Genomic DNA, 18595 nt, shown 5'->3' on the forward strand with positions numbered 1-18595 from the left:
GAGGATTAATGGGAAGGAGAAAGAAGCTGTGAAGAAGGGGACGCAGATGCCAATAGTAATACTCCTTCTAAATGCCAGACCCAAGCGGTAAACTGGAAGATTCACTAAGTACCCAATCAACAGGAAGTCTCTGAAACACCCTGAAGCTGGTTCAAATACCAGTTCCACTTTTTCAAATATACCATTCCTTAGATACTGTATGTAGAATAACTAAAATCATCTTAACCCTTTTGAACCTCAGTATTCTCTTTCCACAATGAAAACCATATACTATTTGTCATATATGCATATATGGATTTATATATATGAAGTCCTTAGAATAGTGCCTGGCCTACAGGAAGTGTTTAATCAATGATAATAGACTTGTATTGCTCCTGCTGTAATTGTTACAGTTGTTAAATAGACCTTGCCTGTTACTTTGGATCATGCTAAACAGAGACCTGCACTGAAGAAGCGTCTTGATCCATAATGGTCCCCTGCAACTAAGATCACTTACCTTGTGACTTTTCTTTTGGGACACACAACTGAAACCACTGTTTCCTCCATCCAAAGTATTCTAAGATATATATATAAATATCACATATGCAACATGACCTCCATTTTATTTTATTTTTTATTTTTTTTAAACGTTTATTTAATTTTGAAAGAGACAGAGACAGAATGCAAGTGAATTAGGGGCAGAGACAGAGGGAGATACAGAATCCGAAGCAGGCTCCAGGCTCCCAGCTGTCAGCACAGAGCCTGATGCAGGGCTCGAACTCACAAGCTGTGAGATCATGACCTGAGCCAAAGTTGGATGCTCAACCGACTGAACCACCCAGGTGCTCCAATATGACCTCTATTTTAAATCATGCCATCCTAGCCACCTATTCCAAATTTTATTATAATCTTAGACACCTATTTCATGTGATATGGTAACAAGAAGATAAACTTACATATCTAGATTATGATTTACACTATGATTCTTTTATCCAGAGAATCAGTGGGTGGGTCTGGTCCTAGTCATTGGCCCCAGTACCCCTGGAAGCTGCCCTCTGACCATTCTGAACAGAATCACTGGTCACCTTGCCTCTCCCTGCTCTGTCAAAGGGTGACATGAGCTACAATCTCCAGCACCAGTTAGGGGACCTTTCACTGAAAACACAACTTAAGGAGCTAAAATGGAAGTGTCTGGTGTACAGAGAATGCTGAAAAAAACAGAAACTTATGTACTTATCCAGAGTCCCAGAAGCAGACGAGGCTCTGGGAAGCCCAACCTTCATTGAGGAACCCACAGGCCAGAAAAACATGCAGGCTCATGAGAAAGGCAACTTTCCTTCCTAGAACAACATCCCCCTCAAGGATTCTGAAGCTTCTGGAGGACTACTTCTAGGCCTTCTATGCTCATCCCAATCACCATTTAAAACCTCACCCTACTCCCATCCAGAGCAAGGTCCACGTCGCTCATCCATCTGATGGCAATGGTGCATCTTGTACACCATGCCCCATGTCCACAGATCAGCGCCAATAAATCAGGCTCTTCATTCTGTGTTTGGTATTTTGAAGAACTGGATAAAAACTGAGTGTGGCGGGGTGCCTGGGGGGCTCAGTCGGTTAAGTATCCGACTTCAGCTCAGGTCATGATCTCACCATTCGTGGGTTCAAGCCCCAGGTCAGGCTCTGTGCTGACAGCTCAGAGCCTGGAGCCTGCTTAGGAATCTGTCTCCCCTTCCTTCTGCCCCTCCCCCACTCATGATCTCCCTCTCTCTCTCTCTGTCTCTCTGTCTCTCTCTCAAAAATAAATAAACATTAAACAATTTAAAAAAACTGAGTGTGGCAAAATGGCTCCCATTTGATAGAAACACAGAGGGCAGTAGCAGCTGTGGGGAGAGGAAAGAATGGTCAGGAAAAGGACTTCCATGCAGATGCTTGACTGAGGTAAGATCTGGTAGGTCGGGCTGGGGTTAGGGGAGGGAAAAATTTCTAAAAATATCAGTAGGAAGCTTACAACAGGAGGAAGACCCAGGACCGTCGACAACTGAAGAAATGTGTCAAGTAACCCAATATCTGAGGCTTGGCAATACTCACCAAGGATGGCTTCCAGGTGAAGAGACAGAAGCAGAGGGGTATCTCCTACAAAGAAACAGTCTTATTTCCCAATTCTAACCCCAGAACAAATCCTTCATTGAGAGGAATTTGCTTTTCTGCACCTTCTCCGTACAAACTATGGTGGTTCAGAACTAGTTCTCTGCCCCCCAGGATGCCATTTCAGAAATGCACCTGGCAACACTGACCGCAGCAGCTGACCAAGGTCAAAGCGTTGAATCTGAGGCGGCTGGGAGAATAGACGGGGGGCCCACTGAGCCGGAGGGCTGCGTGTTAAGGTGGACCCTCAGGAATCCAAGAGTCCAGGCACCTAGCGGTTCAGCTACCCACCTAGGAGAGGGCGGAGCCAGCGCGCTTGTGGCGCAGCGGGCCACACCCCTGCAGCCTGTTGCAGGGGACAAGAGAGGAGTGGAGCTCAGATAGAAACAGAAAGTGATTTAATCTTTAAAATTTCAGTCCTAGGTTTGCAGCCTCCAAGTATTAACAGAAGGGACCAGAGTCGCTTCCTTAAATTTCTATAGGGAAGGGTTTAGAGGCTGCAGTCCTACTGGGGTCGGGGGTGGGGGGAGGTTTGAAACTCCATTTCCACAGCAGAAAATTCGATAAAATTGAGAAAACATCAATCTTCTACAAGAAAGAGAGAGAGAGAGAGAGAGAGAGAGAGAGAGAGAGAAATAAGTAAAGTTAAAGAGAAGGAAAGTAAAAAGAAGAGGGACCTTGAGAAAATCAGCAGACGCCTAAATCCCCTTTCCAGCCCTCATCCCCACCCCCACCCCCCACAAGATTCCCCTAAACTGCCAAACCTGCAGAAAACCCCCGGGGAGCGAACACCAGGATTAAATTCCCCCACCCCTTGGGTTTGCAGTTAAAACAAGCCCCAGCCCCAGCGGGTTTGGAGATGGGGAAAGGGAGCTGGAAAGGGCGCGTCTTGGCCGTCAGGGTTAAGGGGTGTGATCCAGCTCCAGCGCGGGCTGTGGGATCCCCTACCTTCTCCCGCAGTCTGGGCGCTCTGACTCACAGCCGGGGGAAAACAGCTGCAGTCAAAATTTCCAGGAAGACCCGCCCCTTCTAGGGACCGGTTACAAAGTGGCGACTACTTGATTAAGGGATCAATGGAAAATTCTTCAACCCTCGAACGTTTGCTGTTTTTCCAACGCCTAGTCTCTGCTAAGGACCAATCAGAAGACAGGCAAAAGGAAGAGACTGTTTTACCAGCGAAGTGCTTTCACAGTAACATCAACAATCACATCAAATCACGTCATATTCCTGTAACAGATTGAATTACCCGGGACTTACTGTGCACTAGGCCCTACTAATAATGCTGTATGGTAGGCCCTGAACTTTATGGACATTATCATTGACTTCTAATCTCTAATTTGAGTTATTTGTCCCAAGATTGCATCCTTCCTAACAGCACAGGGGGGAGGGCCCAGAGACAGGACAATGGTCACAGGGACCAAGTCTTCCAGTCATGGATCACTTATGGATTTTTCATCAGGATCATAAAATTAAGGTGTTTGGTTTTTGTTTTTTGGGTTATTGTGGGTTTTGTTTTGTTTTTTGTTTGTTTGGTTTTTTGGGTTTTTTTTGTTTTTTGTTTTTTTGTGGGTTTTTTTTGGTGCTGGGGCTAACAACATAAGTAAGTTAGAATATCTATGCTCATTTTGTTGGCTAAGGAACACTAGAAGCGATGAAGTTTCCTATGTCTTCTTTATTTCAAAATGATCTGTTAAGTCTGAGGCTTAAAAAAAGAATTGTATTGCTATTGAGAATATGTAGAGGGTAAAGAAACATAATACATATGAAAACTCAGGTTCATTTTGGTCTCTGCAATGTATTCATATTTACTTTCTCTGAGTTTGTTGTCTTATCTGTAAAATGGAAATAATGGCACACTTCCCTCCCTGGGTTGTTCTTAAAGATTCGGTGGATCTTGACGTGATGTGATGTGTGTATATACACATGTATGGTAAAGCACAATATAAGCACAGATTCTATTTTATCAGTTTTAGGCTGTAGGACTATGTTCTTTACATGTATCAAACTAATTGTGAGAGGGAATGATCCTTTTCTCTTGGTAGAAATCACATCTGGTATTGTTTCTCCTGACTATAACTTCTGTTGGCCAAAGTGTCTGGTCAACAAAAGGAAGAGGCTGAAAGAATGGGCAGAGTTCATCTTCTTACCCGGTTGGACTAGAGAGGTTAAAAAAAAAAAAATAGTTTGCTATAGACGGTATATGGCAGCTGGGTTGGAAGGAACTGAATCAGGAAACATAGAGATGATGCTGGTTATTGGAAGGACACTTATATGAAGAGCCTCTGGCACAACGTACATAATTAAGTAGACCTTAATAGCTGTTAAAAATATGAATGTATTTTATTGATCTGTTTATTCATACTTCGTGTAAGCCCGATGAATAATTCACTCTTTGCATATAGGCAATTTAATAAATCCAATGATCAAATTTTGAAAGAGAACATGCAATTCATTCTTTTTTAAAAAAAATATTTTTAATGTTTATTTATTTTTGAGAGAGAGAGAGAGACAGAGCGTGAGTGAGGGAGGTACAGAGAGAGGGAGGGACATAGAATCCAAAGCAGTCTCCAGGCTCTGAGCTGTCAGCACAGAACCGTGAGATCATGACCCGAGCCGAAGTCGGATGCTTAACTGACTGAGCCACCCAGGCGCCCCTTGTAATTCACTCTTTTAGTCAACATATAATTACTGGGCTTCTACTGTATGCAAGGCATTGTTCTAGACATTGGCATTGTGGCAATAACAAGACACAAAGACCATTCCCTATCTGGAGCTTACATTGCAGGGGGAGGAAATAGTCAATAAACAAATAAGCGAGTAAATAAAGAAGAAAATATCTGGTAGTGTGAGTGCTTAAGGAAAACACATTTGTAGTGTAATAGAGAATAAATACAAGCCACCTTAGATTAGGTGTCTCCACCCAAAATTCTGTCCTTGTGACTTTAGGTTGCTCAGTAATCTCTAATATCAATTCTCAAGTTTAGCCCAAGTTTAACCAAGTCTATGGTCTTTCAGAATAAAGACATTTCCTAGCCTCCCTTAAAGCTAGGTATGACATTATGACCGAGTTCTGGCCAATGGGAAACAAAAAATGATGTGTGCAACATCACACCATTCCCTTTCAAAGCAAAGAGTTTGGGGCGCCTGGGTGGCTCAGCTGGTCAAGTGTCTGACTTTGGCTCAGGTTGGTGGATTTGAGCCCCATCTCAGGCTCTGTGCTGACAGCTCAGAGCCTGGAGCCTGATTTGGATTCTGTGTCCCCCCCTCTCTCTGCCCCTACCCCACTCATTCTCTGTCTCTTTCTCTCAAAAATAAACAATAAACATTAAAAAAAATCAAAGAAAAGAGTATGACCACCTCCTCACTTTCCCCTCTTCCTATTCACTGATAGAAATGCACCACCAATCATGACTTATTCCTTTTCCTTCTCTTCAGGAAGGTCCATTCTTCCTTAGCTCTCCCTTCTACCTGTCAAGTACATGCTTCCCCCCCCAACAAGAGACAATAATGAGTCACCAGCAATTATGAATATATTCAAGGCTCATCTTATCTCTTCTAGTTCAGGAATTAGATACCCTACATTTTGATGTACACCTAAATTCCTTTTGTTAGGCATGGACTCTCAAGCTAACAGGAGGCTCACTATAGCCATTGCTTTCCAGGATTAATAAAAAAAGGCCTAAAGTAGTCTAAAAACAAAAGGAATCATTTCAGAGCATTCTAAAATCCTATTCAAATAAACACACTTCCTGGATGCTACTATTTTCTAAGTTCTAGAGATATAGTGCTGAACAAGAATAGACACAATCTCTTCATGGAACTTATACTCAAAGTATGTCTATAAAATAATTTCCAACTTTTCATTCAGTTACTTATCTAACAAATACTTAAATGCCAACTCTTTACTAGCACTGTGATAAGTATTGTGGATTTAATGACAAATTATGATGCTTACTCTCAGGGGATTTACAGTCTAATAGAACCTAAATTCAGTTCCTTTGGAATTTCTTTTGTATATATGAATAGTATTAACCTATCTTACCACTTCCAATTTTTTTAGAAGATAAAATTATCAATTAGTAACTATTAATTATAGAAGAGGATTGAAGAAATCAATCAGGAATTATAATTGGAAGTCAGGAAATTATAATTAGACAATTTTCATATACTTCGGATCTCCATTGAATCACGAAAGCCAAAACTGAAAGTGAGAGTATCGTGCATGCCTTTATGGACAATTCACAAGCACCTGTGAATCCTAGCCTTGTAACAGACAGCTGACCACAGCACACCCTGGTGGCAATTCCTATTCTCAACATATTCTGTTTTGTGACTTTTTCCTTTAAAACAAAACAAATAGTTAAACACATAGAAGCGGAGTGCAGAATGGTGGTTGCCAGAGGTAAGGATGAGAGAGAAAATGGGGACAGAACCAAGGGTATAGAGTTTCAGTAAGACAAAATGAATAAACTCTAGATATCTGCTGTACAACATTGTGCTTACAGTTAATAATACTGTATTGTACGCTCAAAAATCTGTTAAGAAAGTAGATCCCATTGTAAGTTTTCTTACCAGAAAAAAATAAAAATTAAAAATTTTAAAAAGCAGAAAACACAAAACAGTTGCAGGATTGAAATCCTTTTGTTGCACTAAGGGGTCAAAAATTCCAGGTGTTAGCAAAGATTAAATATCCGTATCTACATCTTCATGGGCGATATAACTTTACTAAAACCTACCTTCTACATAATACAACTTAGCTACTAATCTTTAGACAATTTAAAACCCCAGGATCACATCCAGATTTATCACTGATAGTTTCTTTTCAGTCAAATGAACATTGCTAAATAAGAAAATTCTCAAACTATGGAATGTATTCAATTAGAATAATACTAATACAATTCAAATTCTAATGCACATCGCACTGAATTGCAATCTATTATTGTCGTCAAAGGTGTGGGTGCCCACATTAACCTTTGATGAATATTTAGGGTATTTGACCGTGTCTTTGATTAACTGTAGACATGTTCTGAAAAGAAATCAGGAGGAAGTGGCTTCCAGGTTAGTCTATTTTAGGGCATGTATTATTGTACAATTGACTGTGGATGTTAGTTAAATTATGTTCATCTGTTCAATATTGAGCTCTTTGTTCTCTTAGCCCATCCAGTATTTCACCATAGTAATGTTTCGTATCGCATTGTATCCATGTTCATTAAGGAAGATGACATCCCGTGACATAAAAGCGTACACTCTATTTGCTTCACTGTCCTCTCAATGTCTTTGGCAGAAGCCTAATTCTTAATTTCAGCATCATATTTATGTTTAAACAAAGCTTGGGGCACCTGGCTGGCTCAGTCAGTAAAGCATGTGAGTCTTGATCTCGGGGTTGTAAGTTTGAGCCCCATATTAGGTGTAGAGATTACTTAAAAATGAAATTCTTTAAAAAAATTTTTAAATAAACAAAGATTGATGGTGATGAATGTCCTGGTATCGTGTCTGCCTCGAGTCATTCTCCACATTCATGCTTTCACCGTCTATCTCTATCCAGACCTCTGCTCCGGGAACATGAGGAATCACACAGAGTTCCAGGAGTTTATTCTACTGGGAATACCTCAGACAGAGGGACTGGAGACTGTGCTATTTGTCATCTTCTCATTTGCTTACCTCTTCACCTTGCTTGGCAATTTACTCATCCTTACAGCAATTGTTTCTTCCTCTACCCTTCACACCCCCATGTATTTCTTTCTGGGACGCCTATCTATTTTCGACACGTTGTTCCCATCTGTAACCTGTCCCAAGATGCTATTTTATCTCTCTGGCCAGAGCCAAGCCCTTTCTTATAAGGGCTGTGCTGCACAGCTCTTCTTCTACCATTTCCTGGGGTCTAGCGAAGGTTGTCTCTATTCTGTGATGGCCTATGACCGCTTTGTGGCCATCTGTCACCCACTGAGGTCTGTGTCAGCTTAGTTATGGCAGCCTGGCTGGTGGGTTGTCTCCACGCCACCATCCTGACCTCCTTCACCTTTCGGTTAACCTACTGTGGCTCCAACCGGGTGGAGTACTTCTTCTGTGACATTCCTGCTGTCTTACCCCTGGCTTGTACTGACAGCTCCCTGGCCCAGAAAGTGGGCTCCACTAATGTTGGTTTTCTGGCTTTAATGCTTTGGTTCAGTGTCTGTATCTCCTACACACGCATTGGGACTGCCATTCTGAGAATCCGATCAGCAGAAGGCGGGCAGAAAGCTTTCTCTACCTGCAGTGCCCACCTCACCTCAATCCTCTGTGCCTATGGACCTGTAATCATCATCTATCTGCAGCCCTCACCCAACCCCTTGCTTGGTGCTGTGGTGCAAATATTAAATAATATTGTCTCACCCATGCTGAACTCGTTAATCTATTCCTTAAGAAACAGGAAAGTGAAAAGATCCCTGAAAAGAGTGTTCTACAATGTAGTATTTATTTCTCTGGCATAAACTATGGGGTTTCTTAAATGGATTTTGGAAATTTTTGTCTCAACATCATCTACTTATTTTCTCCTCTTAAATAAATAAGAAGATAATAGAAAATGCTTCCTTGAAAGTGTTATATTTTGTTTCCCTAATAAGAGTTTCTATGCATGTCTCTGTAACACTTGGGGCCCCAAAAATTATCCCCCTAATATTATCCTCAGTGCCTTATTCCTGGGTAAGGAATCCATGGGGCATAGCAAGCAGCTGGAGACAGACTTCTTATCTTCATAATGCAACCAAGTTTGTCTTGTTGAGGATAGTGAGGATCGGTGGTGGCCCAAGAAGCACCCCTCAATAGTCCATCTCCAGGCTAAATCACCCTTCACTTCATTTCTCTTGCTGCATTTGGAACGTTCCTCTTTTCTGCCTATAAACATTTTCAGTTCCTCCATGTTGCTAAGAATAGTATTGACACATATAGAGCATGATCTGCTCTGCAGGCACCATGATGAGCATTTCACAGTATTATCTTATCTAATCTTTGCATCACCCCATACAGTAAATTTCCCATTGTATAGAAAGAAAAAAAAAAGGTTTTGAGGATTAGAGACCTCAAGTAGTGGACTCAAGTTTGCACAATAAGCAGTAAAGCAGACCTCGAACTCAGATCCAGGTAACTCAAAGCCCCTACTCTTAATCCCTTTTTTACATGACTCCCTAAAAGTCCTGCTTGGCAATTTGCTCATCCTTATTACCTCTCTCCAGTGCTCATGATGCATAGAAAATGTTCAATAAATAACTGGGAAAATATTCCCTGGCATAGGTCATGTTCACATGTTGACTTTACTATTATCTCTCTTTATTCTGTCACTATCCATTCTCCCGTATGCAGATAGTGGCGCTGAGAAATAGCAATCGTTGTCTTGCCCTTTGTAACACATCTAGTTACGTGGTAAAGCCAGGCCTAGACCCAAGCCGGGCTTAGGTCTATTAACTCCCATTAACTATTAACTCCTATTAACTCCTATTGTTCTGGTTTTCCTTCTACCCCATCCTGCCAATGTTACTCCTTAGTATGAAAAGGTGGGGAAAGCCTTCTTCCTGTCCTGTGTTGTTTGAGGAGAAGAAGGCCTAATTATGAGGTTCAATCACCAAGATCATCTGGTTCTCCCACCAAGTTCCATTTTCCAGCTTGGTCTCCAATAATACTGGAGTTGATCATTATTTTTCAATTTTTTTTTTCCAGAATCTAAGGAGAAAGAAGGGTGTTATTTGCCGGAGATCTCACAGACACAACAGCCCTTAGTTTTCATGACATTTTGGTGATTTGTAGTTTTTATATTCCATTCTTATTCACAAAGCTTCCCAACCTACTTGAAAGCATTTAAAACAAAGCAAAAAAAAAAAAATTGAAAATCCTAAATAAAAAAATATATGACTGCCCTTACAAAAGGCATAAAACAAAAAGGACAAAATGAAGCCCATTTAAGTGTAGATAAATGACTTAAGGTGCAGTATAAGGATTCCGATGATGAATGGATAAACACAACGTGATATATACATACATGGAATATTGTTCAGACTGAACAAGCAAGGAAATTCTGACACGTGCTACAGCCTGGATAAACTTTGAGAACATTATTTTAAGTGAAATATGCCAGTCGCGGAACGGCAAATACCATGTGATTCCAGTTATACGAGGTATTTAGAGTAGTCAGATCAACAGAAAAAGAAAAGAGAATGGTGGTTTCCAAAGGCTGGGAGAGGGGGAAATGGGTAGTTGCTTAATGGATATAGAGTCTCAGGTTGACACCAAGTTTTGCAAAAAGTTCTGGAGATTGATGGCGCACCAGTACAAAAATACTTAACACTACTGAACTGCACTTAAAAACGGTAAAGATGGCGCGCCTGGGAATCTCAGTCAGTGGAGCGTCCGACTTCAGCTCAGGTCATGATCTCACGGTTCACGAGTTCAAGCCCCATGTTGGGCTCTGTGCTGACAGCTCACAGCCTGGAGCCTCCTTTGGATTCTGTATCTCCCTCTCTCTCTGCCCCTGCCCTACTCGTACTCTCTCTCTCTCTCTCTCTCAAAAATAAATAAAACATTTTTAAAAACTTTAAAAAGGGTAAGGATAGCAAATTTTATGCAGTGTGTAGTTTACCACAATTGAAAAATACATTTGCTTATCCTTTTTTCACATTTCCTGTGGTTTTTGAGTTTGCTAGTTCTCTCCCTTGTCTTGTAACTACATACACTTCTGAACCCTCTCAAATCACAGTTTGATTGTTTAACATCTCAGTTTGGTGTGGGCAGAGAAGACATGTAGCCTAAGTTGTCCTTCAGGGGATGTGCCTGTAGTCACTATTCCCTGAGTCCTTAACCCTTACCTAGCACTATGCAATTGCTTTATATACATTCTCTACCTTATCTACGTTAAGAATGCGGAGACCATTTCACAGAAGATGAAACAAGGTTTAGGGATGTCAAGTGAGTTTCCCTAAGTCACACAGTTTGCTTGTGGATAAAACTAGGATTCTAGCTCACATCCTCACACAGCTGTACACAATCTAGCAATTTTGCAGAAACTGGGAAAATAAATGTTTGACCTTGTACACACACACACACACATCCCCCCCAAAATCTTACTCTTGTTTTCTTCCTTTTAATATTTCTGATGTATGAGAGCTACCCCACATCATTTCTTATTCCTGTCTTCAAACCCCCCGAAAATCCCTTCTCTTAGCCACCTGTGACTCTTCCTTTTATTTTCCATAAGTCACGCTGTGCCTTTTCTTTCATGAATCTTTCCTTCCTAGCTTCTCTAGCCCTCCCCTTACCCAATACACTGGTTTTATAAAACAAAGGCTCAGGGAATATGACAAAGGCTTCCATATAGCAGATGGAAGCAACAAACAGATTGTGAATACTTACACCTTATTTTTTTATCTTCATATAAATTATCTGTGTGTAAATGGATGACTGAAAGAGTGTTCACCCAAGTATTAAAAATGGGTAATCCAATTTTGAGTTATTTTCACTTTCTTCTTTATGCTTCTGCATCACTCTCATGATTTTGCAATGAGATTGTGACATTTATTTTTTAAACGAGCTATTTTCAAGAGAAAACAGATAAAAAAAGAAAAGACCTCATTATGGGATCAAAGGAGGTTAATTATCCAAGCCAGAAATTTTAAGGGGAAAAAAAAGAACAATTACTTTTGAGGAAAAACTGGACATTCATTTCTAAAACCAATGGTGTAACGTGTATTATGTTGTTTATAAATTGTGCCCCAACTAATTTGTAATAAAATGTTCTAATCCCATAGAGTGTGGTTCTATTTTTCTCATCCTCATTAGTTACTATCCTCTGTTGATTCTAATCTTCTGAGTGTTCCCAGAAGATACCTATGGCGGGGGTCGGTGGGGTGGTGCTTTACCTGATTATGATCAGAATCAAAGTCTGGTTCTCAGGGTACATTCAGGTACAGGCAAAAAATGAAGTTCTGTTCTAACGTCATCAGATTAGGCTAAAGCAGGGCATTAATCCACATACGTTCTCAGTAGCATCTCTCTGACTTTGTGACTGGCTTTTCTCCTTTTTTCCTGACCACGTATCTCAAATTCTATAGTGCAAGGATCTTCCTTATTTATCTTCCTCGGTGTATTCTAGCTCCCTCTGACAGCTAGAACTATCTCTTCTTATTCCCTCTCTCCCATAATATACTCAAATGTAATGCTGCCGAAGACCCTCTTTGGGTTTTTGCTTTTAATGTTTTATTTATTTTTTGAGATAGAGAGAATGTGAGGTGGGGGAGGCAGAGAAAGAGGAGAGCAGAGGATCTGAAGCAGGCTCCATGCTGACAGGCTGACAGCAGCAAGCCCCACTGGGGGCTTGAACTCATGAACCGTGAGATCACTACCTCAGCTGAAGTCTGACTTCCAACTGACTGAACCACCCAGTGCCCCCATCTTAGCATTTCTTAAAGCTCCTCATAGAGAGACCATTACCTTTACAGTGACCGGCTGGGCCCTGAGTAATTGCTGTTTGGCTTCTCAAGCTTTACCTCACAATTATTTTCCTCTTTCCTTGAGTTCTTCAAATGGGCTGTGTCCCCCTTCCAAAGCTTTTGCACATGCTCTATCCCGGCCTCCACCATGCTGTGCCTTCCCCTTCCTGCACTCTTACTCGCTCTTCAGGTGGAAGATCAGATAACATTTTCCCAGGGACATCCATCTGGACCTTCAGGGAACAGTACCTAGCTACAAATCATGATGTGCACACCCATTTACTGATAGGAAGGAGGGACATGGGTGAACACAAACACTCTCCTTTAGAACTTTTCAACCCATTGAACTTTTCTTCCTAGAATTTGCCACCTTAAACATTTATAACTTATATGTATGATTGTTTGATTAATGCCTTTCTTCTTTTACTAGACCATAAGCTCTTTGAGGGCAGAGACCAAGGCCAATTCCTGTTCACCAGAACATAGCGACTTTAGCACATCATGGCAGCTGCTTCTTAATTTTTCAGGAGTGAATAAATGACTTCATTGAAACTTCTAATTTTTTTACTTGGCTTTCTTTCCTCTGTCAACCCTTTCTTGTCTCAGCTTCTTGTTTAGTTTAGATTTTTTTTACTATTATTTTTGCTTGCTTTTTTTTTCATTGTAGAGAAAGAGCACACAAGCGGGGGAGAGGGGCAAAGGGAGAGAGAGAGAGAGTCTTTCTTACTTTAATGTTTGTTTGTTTGTTTGTTTGTTTGTTTGTTTGTTTGTTTTGAGAGAGAGAGAGCATACAAGTGGAGGAGAGTCAGAGAGAGAGAGAGAAAGAGAATCCCAAGTAGACTCCACACTGCTGGGGCAGAGGAGGACACCAGGCTTGAGAACCATGAGATCAAGACCTGAGCCAAAATCAAGAGTTGGATGCTTACTGGACTGAGCCACCAAGGTGCCCCAATGAGATGAAGAAGTTCTAGAAATGTATTGTACAGCATAATGACTGTAATTAACAATCCTGTATTGAATACTTGAAATTTGCTAAGATGTAAGTTTTAAATGTTCTTGCCACAAACAGAAAGAAAGAAAGAGAGAAGAAAGAAAGAAAGAAAGAAAGAAAGAAAGAAAGAAAGAAAAGAGAGAGAGAAAAGAGGAAAGGAAGAAAGAGAGAGGTGATGGATATGTTGATTAGCTTTGTGGTGATCATTTTACAATGTATATGTACATCAAAACATCCAATCATACAACTTAAATATACACAATTTTTATTTCTCGATTGCAGCTCAGTGAAGATTTAAAAAAAAAAAAAAAGAATGACTGACCCTTGTGTTCATAGCAGCTTTATTTACAATAACCAAGATATGGAAGCAACCCAAGTGTCCATTAATAAACAAATGGGTAAAGAAGATGTGAGATACACACACACACACACACACACACACACACACACACACACACAAATGGAATATTACTCAGCCATAAAAAAGAGTAAAATCTTGCTAGTTGCAATGACATGGATAGAGCTAGAGAATATAATGCTAAGTGAAATAAGCCAGTCGGAGAAATACAAGTACCATATGATCTCACTCATATGTGGAATTTAAGAAAAAAATAAACAAGAAAAGGGAAAAAATAAGAGAGAGAGACAAATCAAGGAACAGACTCTTAACTATAGAGAACACACTGATGTTTACCAGAGGGGAGGTGGGTGGGGAGATGGGTTAAATTGGTAATGGGGATTAAAGAGGACACTTGTGATGAACACAGGGTGATGTACAGAAGTGCTGAATTACTATACTGTACATCTGAAACTAACTGGAATTCAAATAAAAATTTAACAAAAAACAAAACAAACGAAGACTGAATGAAAGCTGCCTTTACAGGTTCAGTCTCAATGCCAAAAATTAATGTTTCCGTTATTTATTGCTACCCAAAATACAACCACTAAACTTAGTGGCTTAAATGACAATTTATTATTATAAAAACCAAACCATTTGCTTAACAATGCAGATAAAAATAACTTGCAATTGTACCTTTGTTGCTTATGATAATTCTGGAACATCTTTGCAGTTTCTGGAGGAAAGTGTAAACAAAAATAAGAAAACTTTCAGAGTTATTTTATTAAAGTCTACCCTACTGAGATCTCATCACCGTCCTGTAATAAGTATCATAGCTGAAAACGGCTGACCTTTTGGGAATGTAGGCCATTTGTATTTTCACTGTGACCATGATATTAATGTAGCACATGTCACCTTAATTCTAAATCAGGTTGGATAATTCTAAATCATGGACTAAAGATGGTCCATGACACGTATCTTCCCCGAATAAATTGTTACCAGACCAAGGTAAATGTAACGGTATTTCACTTTCTACTCAAAAGTGTATTTACCATCTTTTTTTATTTGTACAGACTATTTTGTCTTCAAAACATTAAAGACAAGAACAAATAAAATGGTAGAATTATGAACTTTTACATCCTTTTATCATGTGCAACAAAAACATTAAGTTTACTTTTTATATCAAAATTCCAGAGGTGTAGTAGATCTACCTAAACACTCCTTAAACACTGAAATCTCTATGGCCAAAAGTCCTAGAGAATAGGCCAAATCCCAGTTCCTTTCAAAATTTGTGTATTTATTTTGAGAGACAGAAAGAGAGAGCAGAGGAGAGGCAGAGAGAGAGAGAGAGAGAGAGAGAGAGAGAGAGAATTCCAAGCAGGCTCTGCACTGTCAGTGCAGACAGAGCCTGACGTGGGGCTTAATCTCATGAACCATGAAGGGCTAGTATCCAAAATCTATAAAGAGCTCACCAAACTCCACACCCAAAAAACAAATAATCCAGTGAAGAAATGGGCAGAAAACATGAATAGACACTTCTCTAAAGAAGATATCCGGATGGCCAACAGGCACATGAAAAGATGCTCAACGTTGCCCCTCATCAGGGAAATACAAATCAAAACCACACTCAAATATCACCTCATGACAGTCAGAGTGGCCAAAATGAACAAATCAGGAGACTATAGATGCTGGAGAGGATGTGGAGAAACAGGAACCCGCTTGCACTGTTGGTGGGAATGCAAATTGGTGCAGCCACTCTGGAAAACAGTGTGGAGGTTCCTCAAAAAATTAAAAATAGACCTGCCCTATGACCCAGCAATAGCACTTCTAGGAATTTACCCAAGGGATACAGGAATACTGATGCATAGGGGCACTTGTACCCCAATGTTTATAGCAGCACTCTCAACAATAGCCAAATTATGGAAAGAGCCTAAATGTCCATCAACTGATGAATGGATAAAGAAATTGTGGTTTATATACACAATGGAGTACTACGTGGCAATGAGAAAGAATGAAATATGGCTCTTCGTAGCAATGTGGATGGAAGTGGAGAGTGTTATGCTAAGTGAAGTAAGCCATACAGAGAAAGACAGATACCATATGTTTTCACTCTTATGTGGATCCTGAGAAACTTAACAGAAACCCATGGGGGAGGGGAAGGGGAAAAAAAAAAAAGAGGTTAGAGTGGGAGATAGCCAAAGCCTAAGAGACTCTTAAAAACTGAGAACAAACTGAGGGTTGATGGGGGGTGGGAGGGAGGGGAGGGTGGGTGATGGGTATTGAGGAGGGCAGCTTTTGGGATGAGCACTGGGTGTTTTATGGAAACCAATTTGACAATAAATTTCAATAAATTAATTAATTAATTAATTAAAAAAAAATCTCATGAACCATGAGATTGTGACTTGAGCCGAAACCAAGAGTCGGACACTTAACTGACTGAGCCACCCAGGTGCCCCCCAGTTCCTTTCAGAGTAAGCTCCATGAGTTGTTCTTGGATCTTCATTTTCTTCATCTATAGAAGACTTCATCAGAGTTTTATGAGGTTAAAATAAGACTCTTTGCCTCTCAGACTCTTAAGTATTTTGAGCAGAGGGGCTATGTCTAGCCATCCCTTCCCTGACCTTTCTGGATCTCCTGGCAAATAATTGATGCCCTTCCTGTCATACTTGGTATTTGTTGGAACAAATGAATCCATGTATGCACAAATAAGCAAATGAATGAGTGCATTTAGCAAAGAATTTGATAAGCCATCCCCCGCATCCCCCCAAAAAAATACTCTTAAGTACACAAGGAATTTAACTTGGAAGCTTAAACAGATGCCAAGTGAGATAAGACAGATGCTTCCAGTAATAGCTGAACTTTCTCTTGGCCTCTTACATTCTTCTTCCCCCTTTTTCCTGGCAATAAGCTTTTCCACTACCCTTTGGAGAACTGACCAATTCCACTGTACCCTGTACCGTGACCACAGAGCTAGGCGTGTGACCCAACCAAGAAAATCAGACTTGAATCTGGAGCTGAGGCACGTGGAAGCAAAAGGCAGCTGAGGCTGAGTCATCTGGTGGCGGTGCCCCGTGACTGCTCCAAAATTCTTACTGCCGTGGGCCCCGGAGCTGCCCTAGTTCCCAACCTTCCATGAGCTACATTTTTTACTCATTTGTTTAATTCTCTGGGCTACCCCAGTTCCTGTTGCATTCAATAAGTCATTCCTATCAGGCAGTGCAGTAAAATAACAGAATTTGTGTATTAAAATAACACATACATATAAAAGAGTAGTAAATACATAAATATGCATACAAAATACGTGATATTGGCACCAAATGAATTTAATTATTATTCCACTGAAGTATATTTTACAACAGAAATCATAAAAGATTTCCTCTTTAATCACTTTTCTTCCCTCCCCACCCCCTCTCTCTCATTTCTAAGGTCCAATTAGACCAAGTAATTAACTGCTCTCTTACTCAATAGGATCCCTGACTTGGGGGGTTAATACCCAAAGGAAGACAAAGGTATTTAACATCTCCTGCGTTTGGGAATGATCACAGTTTCTGGAGTCAGAGAGGAAATTTCTGTGAGGGAGTTAAAGTGCATTTCGATTTGTGACATTCTATTAAAAAGTGACTGAAAAGAGAAGAATTCAGGATAACCACCTGCAGACTACAGAAAGATGGGAATTTAGCAGGAGAGGGCTCTTTCCTTCTGCTGGAGAAGGAAAGGAAAACAGCATTCAATAGAACCAGCCAGTTTTGTTCCCTGTTTGCCATGTAAGTGCCCAAAGTTTGCCCTTCACTTCTCTTATTTTAGATCTCACTGTCTCCTTCCCTTCACAATCATAAAAAAAAAAAATTTTTTTTTAAGTGATAGATAGATAGATAAAGATCTTAGGGAATAGCATTCATGAGTTGATCTATAATTTAAGGATATCACTGTATTGGAAAAGTTAAAACAAGTTGAAAAGATATAAGTTGTTTTTTTCTTAAACATGGAAGTTGGAGAGGAACCTCTACTACCCCTGTGTCTTCTACTGCCATGAAACGAGGCTATTGCTTAGCTTGGGTATGGTTAGATGAGATAGACCTTGGAGACTGAAATGGAGGCTACCAGTTACTCGATTGCTCCAAAATCCAGAGGATGTGAACCCTGTTAAATATAATCTTTTGTTCATTAAGAGCTATCTCAGACCCTTCTTTTGGAGAGTGTCCCATTGTTGACCTTATACCTAGGGAGACCATGTAAGAAAGACTCTGTATCTTTTGTATGTATGGCTTATAAATGATTTTGGGGAGAGTTAATGTAACCAGATTGTCTTAGATAAATGTAAGAACCTTGAATTGGACCTTGTTTGTCATAAAGACATTGAGCCTTCATATTTGTCCTTTTAGAATTGCAAAGTAGCACCGGTATCAATGCAATTTAGTAGTGTGCATAAAGAATGGAAGATAGGAGACCGGTCATGTAAGGCTTCTTGGTGATATTGTAATAAGGGGCACCTTTAAATAGAAACTGCACTGCAGAGAGATGCCCAGTTTGGAGAGAAGCGAGCAGATGAAGACAATTCTAGCACTACTCTTCTAGCTCATTGGGCTCCTTTTCCAGTTCACTGACTTAAACACAGCTCATTTATATACATATTAAATTTAACCACAGATTTCTTTCCACAGACACCCAAGAGTTGATTCTTCCATAAAA

The 18595-nt window shown here is 40.3% G+C and overlaps 2 protein-coding genes across 4 annotated transcripts in view; one reads left to right on the forward strand and one right to left on the reverse strand.

Annotated features, from left to right (window-relative positions):
• Positions 1-3189, reverse strand: part of VWA5A (von Willebrand factor A domain containing 5A) — a 36558-nt gene extending 33369 nt beyond the window's left edge. The window contains exons 1-2 of one of the 3 annotated variants that reach the window (XM_086678800.1): positions 3073-3189; positions 2068-2112 (exon numbers count right to left, since the gene is read on the reverse strand). The gene's annotated coding sequence lies outside the window, so the exon portion shown is untranslated. Of the gene's footprint in view, positions 1-2067; positions 2113-2273; positions 2299-3072 lie in introns of those variants that run through there. The other 2 variants (XM_086678802.1, XM_086678801.1) reach the window with 2 other exon arrangements.
• Positions 3190-7577: 4388 nt separating this feature from the next.
• On the forward strand, positions 7578-8594 carry LOC112865815 (olfactory receptor 10N1-like). The gene is given in 2 exon segments (XM_025928866.2): positions 7578-8071; positions 8074-8594. Coding segments are annotated over 2 exon segments (1002 nt in total). The 5' UTR covers positions 7578-7590.
• The last annotated feature ends 10001 nt before the right edge of the window (positions 8595-18595 follow it).

This window comes from Puma concolor, chromosome D1, assembly GCF_028749965.1.
Source record: "Puma concolor isolate L17-30 chromosome D1, mPumCon1.1.hap2, whole genome shotgun sequence".
Lineage (NCBI taxonomy): Eukaryota > Metazoa > Chordata > Mammalia > Carnivora > Felidae > Puma > Puma concolor.